Source organism: Periplaneta americana, chromosome 13, assembly GCF_040183065.1.
Source record: "Periplaneta americana isolate PAMFEO1 chromosome 13, P.americana_PAMFEO1_priV1, whole genome shotgun sequence".
Lineage (NCBI taxonomy): Eukaryota > Metazoa > Arthropoda > Insecta > Blattodea > Blattidae > Periplaneta > Periplaneta americana.
The window spans coordinates 63,353,680-63,366,431 of NC_091129.1; the positions used below are offsets into that span (position 1 = coordinate 63,353,680).

The following is a 12,752-nucleotide window of genomic DNA, read 5'->3' on the forward strand; positions in this document are numbered from 1 at the left end:
ACTTTCACTGTCACTTTGAGCTTGATCTAATTTTTAATTTGTAACACGTGTAAGTTTAACCTATTGACAAGTTTTACAATTTCACTGTCACTTTCACTGTCACTTTAAGCTTGATGTTTCACAGAATTGTGTATACGGCGGACGAAGGTCGAAAATATTTGGAGGTAGTTGGAGGCCAGTGCTTCGCACTTTGTGTGTGCGTGCGTGTGTGTGTGTGTGTGTGCGTGCGTGCGTGCGCGTGCGTGTGTGTGTGTGTGCGCGCGTGCGCGCAATTCTAGGAAATAAAATTAATTTGTATTAACGATGTATCACATTCGCTTTTTATAACGGATTAACAACTCTTAAATACCCATTCCCGTATCATCCATTATTTTACTGTCCATAATATTCCTTGACTTTCTTGTTCTACCTCAGTGGTATTCAATCTGTTTTGCTAGCTTATCCCCAAATATGTTTGTACCCCCCAAACTGCATTGCAATTGTATAAGAATTAACAAAAGGCTATGATTGATGTTGTACTAAAAGTAAATTATTATTTATTTTTTCTCTTGTACGGAGGAGGGACCCAAAGGCTTAAACTGTAGCCTGAGGCTTATTGTGCTTACCACTTCTGTTAATAATTGGGTAGCCGAACGCCCGCGCTCTTGTACAAGTAGAGTGGATCGGGGGAAGATGCCCGACTTTTTCTTTGATTGAAAATTTAAGATACTGTACATTTAGTTTTGAATTGCATACTGAGATATCAAAGTCTGGAAGGTATTTTGAAATTATAGTTTTGGTACAAAACAGAAAACATTAATTACCTTGTTTATAGACACAGGTTTTCTTCTTGTCTGCACTGAAGGCATTTTTCCCCGACAGTCGGGTAAGATGGCAAATGCAATTAACACATTTACTGATTTATGTATTTTACCTGAACTTGGTTTGATACATGTATATAACATAATTGACTTAATATGAAGCTCATGGACACTTTCTCACTCGTTTATCGCTACTTAGAAACACAGTCATTGCACACAATGAATTCAATCCAGTACATTTTTTTGTCATCATTCTTTTTAGGAGGCGTTTAAGGGTACGGTAAGGAATTCCGTATACTTGCAATGCTCTAAAACAATTCATACCCTCTGTTATAACATGTTCCATAGCAAGTTGAAGAATGTCCTCAATCCACTGACTTCTATCAGAGGATCTTACGTAATGTTTACACATTCCCTGCAATAAAACGAAAAATAAAACTCTTGCAACACGTTGCCATCTTACCTCGAAAAAAGTGATCATCTTCCCCAAGTATCGGGGTAAGATGCCTAGTGCTGTGACGCAACCTAAGATAGCGGAACAAGGTCGTTGGTTGTTAACAATACAACCTTTAGAACCTTTACTACATTATCCATTACAAAGGTTTGACAGTTATTACGAATTTAAGGATGTATTAAAATTTTAACATATCTTTCCAATTATTTTATAGCATAAAAATGAACTGTTTTCTTGTTTTTCTTCTCACGACAAGAACATGTGACAAAATGAATTATCTTCCACTCTACAAACATTAAACTGTCTCAATGATTATGAAGACATATGCGTGGCGTTCTCTCTTGAAAAAATGTGAAATTACAAAGAAATAAGCATCTTCCCCCGATAGTCATCTCCCCCCGATTCACTCTATAACATGCACACCGTGAACTGAACTTGGGCTATGGTATGGGTGATGATGATGATGATGATGATGATGATGATGATGATGATGATGATGATGATGATGATGATGATGATATGTGAATTAATGATAGCGAAATGAGTCCGAGGTCCAACTCCGAAAGTTACCCAGCAATTTTGCTTCAATTAGTTGAGGGAAAACCCCGGAAAAAGTTCCAACCAGGATTCGACCAGGTCCGCTCGTTTCACTGCCAAACGCGCTGAAGTTACTCCACAGCGGTGGACATTATTATTATTATTATTATTATTATTATTATTATTATTAATATTTAATATACAGTAGTTACTGATGCAATAATAATAGTTATGGTTTACGTAGAATGTTATTTATGCTTGGTAAAACAAGACTTACGATGGAAGAGTAATGGAACGGAGAAAAATTCTCTCCGGCGCCGGGATTTGAACCCGGGTTTTCAGCTCTACGTGCTGATGCTTTATCCACTAAGCCACACCGGATACAACCCCGACGCCGAACAGAATCGTCTCTGATTGAGTTCCAACTCTTGGGATATTGCAAAAAAACTAAAATATAATGCATTATCAACAAGTATAGTAAAATAAATATGTTAGAATTTTTACATACGTAATCAGGTGGGATGCGTACCTCCCCCGCACCCGTTAGTGTACGCGTATCATAGATTGAATGCCACTATTCTACCAAAAGATGATGCTTGTCGATTGCAGGGACTTGCTCCACGTGTTATGTCTACTCGTAAATAGGTGAATATTGACTTTCTACTAAATCGACGGAGCAGTGTGGCGAAATCCAGTTACAAAAACAGCTATAGCGGCTGGGGGATAATCGTGCTGACCAATAACTACACATGTGAGAGTGAGGCCAGAAGTCGGCTGGTCGGCCTTGGCCCTTCATGGGCTGTAGTGTCCAGAATTTCACATGTGCTGTATAACGGTAACGTTTGGCGTTCTTTCCATTTATATATGTGAAAAGGACAGTTAGGTGATACAAAAAAGGATGACAGCCATCTGCCGCTAGAGGAGCTACAGTTATAGAAATGCCTTCTCTCATATGCCCACACCGCAGCAGGTTTTCTTATACTCTATAAATTGTAGTATAGAAATATTGTAGTCCATCAGTTGTTTTATTTCTTCACTTCTAATTTTTTCTATCCGAGAACATCTTGATAATTTCCTGAGGGAATCTATTTCAACAGGTTATAGGTAAGTTTCAATTTGTTTTTATCCTCAAGTGACAAATTTCAGCATCATATGATAATAAACTCCCTAGGTAATAATCTAGTACGAAATAGGAACCCATCCTGAGGCCATTTTCACTAACGTACAGTAGAACCCCTATTATCCGTGGTAATGAAGGGGGTGGAGTGAACGGTTAATCGAAAAAATCGGATAATCCGTGCTATAAAAAGTGTTCATAAACTAAGTGCATAATACAGTTTCGTCATTTCCCCCGTTCTTTCTCTTAACACGCTAGGTAATGGGTCATAAGTTGACTAATTTAAGTCTAGTTTGCAACGACGGGTTTTTAATGGCCAAGGAAACTTCTTATCACATGTGTCTGTGGAAAGAGAGGAATAGCAGAGGTCTCATATTGTAGATTTACAAATTTGATGGACTTTATATTTTGTTTTTCATTAAAAAGTGCATAGTTGTAATTCCTATCTCGTATTGTGATGAGACAGTTTCTCATTTTCCAAACCACTCAATTACTTGACATCTGTGGAAGACATTTTGCGTAGAAGTTAGACAGTACGACCACCCGAAGAGTAGATCATACGCGTAAGGATAAGGGTTTGTAAAAACAAAACACTCTGTAAAAAAAATTCGTACTAATATAATGTATAGTACTCATATTTTTTTCTGCAAAACAAAAAGAGCAAGAGAGAGAGAGACAGTCGGATAATTCATCAATCGGTTAATACAGTGATGGATAATCGGGGCTTTACTGTAATTACATTATAATTCTATCTCCAGCATTCTTCAAACCCAAAGACTTCCTCTTTTCTGTGCTCAATCTATTTCACAAGACTTGTGTCCAGCATTGTTATTCCAACCTTAGAAGAACGTTGAGTCAATACCAGCAGTCATTTTATTCAACCTTCAACATTTACCGTGTTAAATATTTTGTTATTAGTGTGAATCCTCAAAGCATGTTGCAAGAATTAACATGTATATTGTCAACAGTAAACGTGGTAAGTAAATGTTAATGAGTAGAGACATCCCGTTATGAATATTAAGTCTTACATGCAGGTGTCGTGTTGAACTATCGTAGCTAGTGGGAAGTCGCAAGATTTTCGAAGTAATTGTTAATATATCACGTCATCGCTGCATTGAATTATAGTCGTCTCCTTAATAAAATTTATCTGAGTTTATTGATCTGTTTATAGATAATTAATACTAAAAAAATAAGTAACCGGGGAACATTTATTGCAGTTCCTTTGCGTACTTCATGCAATAAGATAATATAGTGGAATCACAGTCTAGCATATACACTCACGAAGCTTGAGTTGTGAGGTTGCTGGAAACTGTGCCGGTACTATTTCGCATTGCTTGTAATGAGCCGATATTAGCGATCCTAGTGGTTAGCAACTGTCTATGGATGCATATTTGCTACGTATTGAGCTTCGTGACTGTATATACTAGACTGTGGTGGAAGTATAATTAATTAATTATTAGCGTCTTATAGAAAAAAAAATCACGTAAGAATACATTTATAAGAATCAAAATCTCAAATGAAAATTCGGGAATTTTAATTAAAATTTCTATATAGTGAAAACATGCGCTTATTTTGCATGATTAAACATTCTATTCATATAGTAGGCCTACGTTGAGTGACTCACAGACACACGTCTCCAGAGAAAACGAAGAAGTGAAATAACACTTCATTAAGTTCATTCATGCCATCAAGTGAACTCATACACACTCTTCGAGATTCTATTCGGACGTGTGTCTACAATGTCGCTTAAACCCGATCCTCAATTCGCTTTAGAAAATTAAATGCAAGAACCAGCAGCAACCTTAAAAACGATTGTGAATACCGTTCCGCTTCTTTCATAACAGGCACTGGAGAACAGGGCTTGTTCACTTTAAACATGTCAAGATTTGTGAGAACGCGGTGTACGCGGCAAGTCGAAACTCATACGCATCGACGTGTACAGACATGTCGATTCAAATACGAGGGTCACACTAAAAGTCATGAGCAACTCATTGTTATAAATCTTAATTATTTTTTTTAGACAAACCAGGTACATCATCTTAATCTGCAGACTTTTCTGTCACTTTTCAACATAGTCTCCATTTCTCTGCACACATTTTTTCCCGCCGTTTTGTAAGTTTGAGCATTTCCTTGCTGTAGAAATCCGTTTTATCTTCCCGAAGACACTGACGCACTACTTTCCGGATGTCCTCCAGCGTCTCATATCGTTAGCCTCGCAGCCGGTCCTTTACAGAACCGAAAAGATGGTAGTCGAAGGGTGCCAAGTCGGGACTGTAGGGAGATTGCGTAAGAGTTTCCCACCCAAATGTTCTGATTTCCTCACGGGGACACGATCAGTATGAGGCCACGCCTTATCGTGTTGAAGGATGATCTTCTTTCCAGGGCGTTTCTCGCGCAATGCAGGACGGAGCTTCAAAACTGTCTGAATATAGCGGACAGCATTTATGGTCTCTCCAGGTTCAAGAAATTCAATCAAAATGCATCCTAGAACTCATCAACTGTTTCCTTGTTGCGTTCCGTGGAGGTAGTTCGAGGGCGACCGCTACGAGGCTCATCTTGGATACTCGTGTTCCCATCTTCGAAATGTTTCACCCATCTCCTAACAATGCTGGCGAACATGCACATATCTCCGTATGCACGCTGAAGTCTGAAGTGAATTTCAGCAGCAGATGTTTCCTCTTTAACAAGGAATTTAATGACATCACGCTGTCGACAACGAATCATCGTTGTCGACCATTTTGCCATTAGGCACAATATGTCAATACATAGTGTAAAGTCTGTAGATTATGATCATATAATCGTTTTTGTTACATTGTTGAAATTGAAATTATAGCATGTGTTGCTCATGACTTTCAGTATGACCCTCTGTACGTCGCTATCAAAACAGATAAATAGTTTGAACTAGTCGCTCATGTCAGTTTCATCATCATCATCATCATCATCATCATCATCATCATCATCATCATTACTATTGGTGGTGGTGATGGTGGTGGTGGTGGTGGTGGTGTCGTATCATTATTTATTTTCAGGCGGATCGCGAAGTATTAATTTTACATTTTTACGTTTTGGGAAGGTAGCTCGACTGAAAAGCTTAAGAAACAGTGGTCTAGTGGTTGCCATACTTGCTATTGGGATGTAATAGAACAGTTTTCGGGTTTAGTAAGATGTGAGCAATTTAGCAGCCAGCTGTTTCTTTGCGGACCAACGTCTAGGCATCTCTGCGAAACATCTCATAAGACAGCAGAGATATTGATAAAAGTGGAAAGAGTTCATAAAAATCCGTGTAATTGTATAAAATGCTTATGTTCTCGATTTTGTGTTATAATGATATTTATATTTGTAAGGAATTTGTTATAATTTATAAGAATTTTGAATATTATTGAAAGTGAAATGAATTTAAAATAGTCTGTGTTGTATTATTAATGGTTATTTTTTCATTATTTCCATATTAAATACATATCATATACAATATTTACAATGGGTTCGTTCATTTTGAAGATTAGCTCACTTTATTAATGCATAAGAAATACATATATTAAAAAGATTATTCTGTTTATTCCATAGTCCCTTTTCCTGAGTAAACTCGTGTGGCATGGGTCGGTTACACACTACAGCGAGAGCTATGAACTATGTATTGTGTGGACACCGCTTAGCTTAACCTAACGTCGTCACACTACAACGAGAAATGTGTTACTATGCAGTGGAGCCATCTCTGTATAGATAATAAAAACACGAATTTTATTACGTCATACCGAAGGCAGTTTGATCAAAGACATTGTATATAATATGATATAAAGTCTTCGGGTTTGTTATGCGCTGATAGAAATAAAGTTACAACAATTTCAATACCTTGACGTTCTATTAATTGTTCAATTTCATCCACGTAATATAAATGTTATAAGCCACAATTAGGTTAGTTACCTACGGGAGCGGGAAATACGTAGTTATCTGACCAATGTGAGCTGTGCCTTATTTCGAGCGTTACTCCTTGCTAAAGGAAAGCATTTTCCATAGCTCGACAAATAAATTACATACTAGCCGTACCCGTGCCCTTCGTTGCACATATTGTTATAACTACATATCATTTACTTAAATCTGTTATATTTTCAAATACAGCTTTGTTATTATTAATGAATAGGCCTAATTAATTTATTGTAAGTTATAAATCGTTTTCTTCTGAATTATTTTCAAAGTTGAATTAGAAATATGAATGAAACTGTTATTATCATGCAATACACTCTGGAGTTCAATTAATTCTACTTTTAAGATTGATATTACGACCTAACAGCGTCTGAAACAAAATATATTTGTAAGAACAGAGGATTGTTCTCTCAACTGGAAGAAGACTTTGTCACCAAACGGCACCACTTGGAATGAGGTGTTACACTGTCTTATATTATTTAAAACGTGTGTTGATAACGGATGTAGTACTGTAAGTTTTTAAATGGTTGTGGGGGATCTAGAGTCTCGGAAATTAATCTGATTGTTGTCCAACGCCGCTTTAAATAAATGCAGTCATTTGTTTTATCTCTATTACTCGTATAATCTAGGGGGCAATGACATAAAAAGCATTGTTCTTTCAAAATTCATTTATTGCATTAAATATCAGTCCTATCACAATTTTTCATAGACTAAAACTAATCGGAAATCATTTTCAAAGAAACTTTTGTTATGTAACATTTTTCGTGAAAATCAATAGTAAGGGAGATATTTCGATTTATTTAATTCAGGCCCCCTTATAACACCTCTTTTAAATAACGCATTTTGAATGCCATATAGTCTAAAATCTAAGCTAGAACGAACTTAATTTATATTCCAATGTTCATATAAATCGGTTCAGTCATTATCGCGTGAAAAGGTAACAGATAGATAGATAGATAGATAGATAGATAGATAGATAGATAGATAGATAGATAGATAGATAGATAGATAGATAGATAGATAGATAGATAGATAGATAGATAGATAGATAGATAGATAGATAGATAGATAGATAGATAGATAGATAGATAGATAGATAGATAGATAGATAGATAGATAGATAGATAGATAGATAGATAGATAGATAGATAGATAGATAGATAGATAGATAGATAGATAGATAGATAGATAGATAGATAGATAGATAGATAGATAGATAGATAGATAGATAGATAGATAGATAGATAGATAGATAGATAGATAGATAGATGGATGGATGGATGGATGGATGGATGGATGGATGGATGGTTGGATGGGTGGGTGGGTGGGTGGGTGGGTGGGTGGGTGGGCGGGCGGGAGGGCGGGCGGGCAGATAGAAATTTGAAAAAAAAAAAAACGATTTTTTGTTTCAGGATGAGATTAATTATACATGTTAACACCAATTATTTTTGGAAAAGCGAAAATCACCAGAAAAATTTCGGTTACAGATTTATTATTAGTATAGATTTCTCGCTGAAGTGTGTTACTGGCCTTACTCTCGCTGTTGCTAAGCAATATATAGTATGACGTGATCCGTTGTCGTTAAACAAGTGATGTCAGAATAGTTTGACATAACTCGTTGCCGTTGCTTAGCAAGTGGCAGCAGATGTTGGAAGTTTCGTAACTTTTTTTTTCATTTCACCCTCGAACATACACGTTTCATATTAAAAATCGTGAAAGTGACACAAGGCAATAGATAAGCTAGTGTATCCGTTGTCAATAGTAGCTAGAGATAAGAAAACAAAAGGATTTTTCAGACCACCAATACCAGTACTTACTTGCGGAAGGTAAGCATAGCTCCCGAGAGGATCATGTTGACGGGTGCGCAGGCGGACATGCGACCCAGCACCATCACCTTCTCACCCGTGTCCGGATGATACGCGGAGTCGTACAAATACTTGGCTCTCCACAGTTCGTCCACCGTCGTGTTGTCCATTGGGACACCTCTCCTAGTAGTTACAACAATATCTGCATAAGGCCATCAATCATAGATTCAAAATCCAATGCTACATATTTGATACGAGTAAATCATCTTAGTCTAATCGTTCCCTATCTGGTAGTAGACCTATTGGATCGTAGTCGTAGATCACTTTTCCAAATTAAGAATCCAGCAGTATACAATGTCATGGGACGTATAATTCTTTTATATAGTAATGTTGCCTCCAGCAGTGCGCCTGTCATATGCGCCGAAGTTTAGGGAGTTTGTCGGACGTTGCATGCGTGCAATTCAACCAAATACTGTAGTTCTCTACAGTATTTGATTCAACTCTGTTTTGAGATACTGAAGGGATTGCTCATCCGTTTGTAATGTAGTGCAAGCTATCGTTTTTATCTAATTGTTTGAGAACACTGGAGGATTGACAGAATAATTTCTTTAGGAGAATGTTTAACTGATAGCAGTGATGCATCAGATGACTTGTCAATCAGTAGCGAAAATAGTTCAGATTAATGGAGGGAAACTCCGACTCCGCCTACAGCACAGCTGTAAGGTTTAGTAACTTCCCATAGGGGAGTTTTGGTAGTTGTTAACCTACAGAACTTATAGTATTGTAAGCCGTTAGTTCATTACATTACAAAAAATTGAATTAAATTTACAATGACTATTACACTTTTACTACGTCATACTACTTTTGACCAATAAAACGGCGCGAAAGGACGTGTTTCAGCCAATCATGGCTGCTTATCGCTATAATTTTATCATTTCCTTAGCATTTGTTTATTTTATCACTTCCCTAGCATTTGTTTCTTTGTTTGCTAACATTTCAAACTGTAAATTCTTTACGGTACTACGAAACATATTTTGCGATCGCATAGACAGTCAACTGAAAATGACGGATCCGTTCAAACGTTTTTGTGAAGCTAACATTAATGAAAAAGAATTTTAGTAAGTTAGTAGTTTATTGTATTAGAATACTTTATTTCTTCTAATCTTTAAATACTTTCTTCTAATCGTGTAATAGTCAATTAAATCCTACTCGAGTTTTGATTTTCTCTAGATAAATCAAAATCTCTAGTGAGATTACTGTTGATAAATTGCCATCTTCAATAACTTTTTATTGTAAAAATTCCATATTAGCATTCAAATCCCCCGTTATCGCCTAAGTTGGCATAATTTTTCTTATGTAGCAACTGAAGACAGTTTACAGTAACTTATCGACTAATACTGAAAACATTTTCATGATTAAAATTGTTAATTATGATATCGTTACAGCCACCAATGTAATTCGACCGGTAGTGCGTTTGCCTGCCGATCCGAGGCTATATTCAGGCATTGGTTTCAATTCCGCTTCGGCTAATTACCTGGTTTGGTTTTTCCTAGGTTTTTCACAACTGTAGGGCGATTATCAGATTATTCATGGCGAATCGTCAGCCTTATCTCGACAAATACCATCTCGCTATCACCAATACTATCGACGCTAGATAATCTCGCACTTGATACAGTGTCTTTAAATAACCGATTTTAAAAACTCGCCACAATAGAATAAATATTTCTTTCTTTTCGTTTGTTATATCATTATGAAAAATTCTCATGTTTACGTATAAGAAATAAATGCATGTTTTTCGTAAATGCCTACTTTCTTTCTTTTTTTCCAATGTATTATTTTGCTACATTTATTACACTGTATTCATAAAATACAATAATAATGCAAATTTTTCTCGTTTAGTAAATGTTGTCATTGTTAAATATGAGCTGGATCTTTGATGTTACTCATTATGCGAAGGTATTTCGTGTAAATGCCTCGACTCAAGACAAGTAAATATACAAATTTGTTGTTATCTATTTTCTCTCTGCCTACATATGCCTTATTTCTTCCCGAAAACTTTGTTACACTGAGATAAGTTTGTCTCCCGTAATATTTATTTCTTTTGTTGACTGTACTTCTTACCATAATACATAATAATTATTATGTAATTATTATAATTATAAATAAATAAAATAAAAATAAATAAATGATTACAATCATTTATTTAAAATAACTCTTTCGTATTTTAGGCATTTTTAAGCTTTCAGAGTGAATGTTACAAGAAATATATTTTTTTGCGTATTGAGTTCCAAGACACTGTGGAATACCTAAAAATCCATTTCTGAACTTCGGTATTTGTTTTTTCTTAAACATAGTCTTCACAGCGAATAGGGATTATAAAGAATGGACACTGAGCGAATTTTCCTCTGTTTTGTTTCTCTGTGCGCCAGCGTTTAGTTCTACTTTCAAGCGCTAGAGGTTAGTGTAATCGAGCATAGGCTAAGATAATAATTGAGTATAGAGTTGAGACACAGGATCCAAACATCGCCTACCTTATTGCATAATTCAGTAACGCTTTGCTTCAAATAAATTCAAGTTAACAACTTTTCCTTATTTCTCAGTGACAAACTAGTTGTAATAATATTTTTTTTATATTTCAGATATAATAAATTATATTATAAAACAATATAATACATTATAAAATTATGTATCAAATTTGTTTAATATTTGTATATAATATAATATAGATATATGGTTTTACTTCTCATAAGCGTTTTGTTTTTCCATTTTCAGTGCTATCAAATCATTACATATTTTAATTGTTATTGGAGTCAACTCTCAACTCTCATTATAAAGGAACTCTAGAGTCTAGACATTAGTTAATGACGGATTTATTATTTTATGGATCCAATTTATTTTATTTGAGTACATAATGTACCTAGATGTATTAATTATGTGTTATATTTCCGCTGTGTCGACTGCTAGCTGGTGTGATGTCAGCGCCAACTCTAGGGAGAAAGCAGAATCTCACGCTCTAGCTGGCTTGAAGGTCATTGAAATCAGTCCGGCTACATCAAAGGTACCGACGCGAAGTGTCCATTCTTTATAATCCCTATTCGCTGGTCTTCATATGTTTAAGATATAAATAATATATGAAGAAGTACGCTGGAGAATAGTTCCTTACCTGTAATCTTCGACCAATTGCCTAGAATACTCCAATTTGGTTGAGGAAGCAAAAATGTTACGCACATCTGTTAGAACACAGAAATGCTTCAGCCTTCCCAAATAACTGCTTTGTTCCCATCGCGGTTCCTCGATGTCAATATACAGCCTTTCCTCTCCACTGCCAATAAAATCGCTTCCTCTTGGATTAATATTGGGCATATTTTTTTACCATAGTTTAATTATATCTTTGTGTAATTATAATTATGTTATTTAAAATAACAATTGTATAATATTTACAAAACTTTAAGACGCTTAATAAAAATAAACAATTTCTACATTATGCAGTTTAGAAAGATAATAATGGTAACAATGAATCCATAGGCCTCTTAGATGATTTTAGCAGTTCATTCTTGCAATCTTTTTCCACGATGGCGTTTTGAATGATCTAGGTACACTTAAGAATTAAGTCTCAGAATTTTAAATCTATTATACCGGTGAATGCAGTATTTCCATTTCCTTAACTATTTGCAGCATAGTGGTTCTTCAGAAGAACCACAGTTGTCTTTATTTCTCTACAATTATAAATTTATCGTTAAACGTAATGATTGAATGAATGGTGTATCTGAACTATAAAAAGAGCAACATTAATAAAGTATGCATGTTATAAGACTATTGTAAATGTCACCTTATGCTATATTGGTATATTATATCAAAATCTCTACTGTGGCATAGTGGTCCTCAGAATGACTATTTTTTTAAATTGTGTGCAGAGTTAAAATTTTGAAAAACATTGATCGAAGCTTTGTTATGATCCAGTATATGAAACACACAAAAACTTACATTTTGTTTTCATGTTTTTGGCTTACTGTGCTGCAAAGAGATAATGAAGGATGTAGGTAGGTAAACAGGTTGTATACACGTGTGAGGCGTATTATATACGTGCAAATGTTTTGATACATGTTCAAGAAAACTGC

The 12,752-nt window shown here is 35.5% G+C and overlaps 1 protein-coding gene across 4 annotated transcripts in view; it reads right to left on the bottom strand.

Annotated features, from left to right (window-relative positions):
- The window catches only part of LOC138712009 (sideroflexin-1-like), a 50,139-nt gene that overhangs the window by 31,474 nt on the left and 5,913 nt on the right, over window positions 1-12,752 (bottom strand). For all 4 annotated transcript variants that reach the window (XM_069843384.1, XM_069843386.1, XM_069843385.1 and 1 more), the window contains exon 2: window positions 8,647-8,817. In XM_069843384.1, coding sequence (XP_069699485.1) covers window positions 8,647-8,804 — 158 coding nt within the window. In that variant the 5' untranslated portion in view covers window positions 8,805-8,817. The remainder of the gene's footprint in view (window positions 1-8,646; window positions 8,818-12,752) is intronic.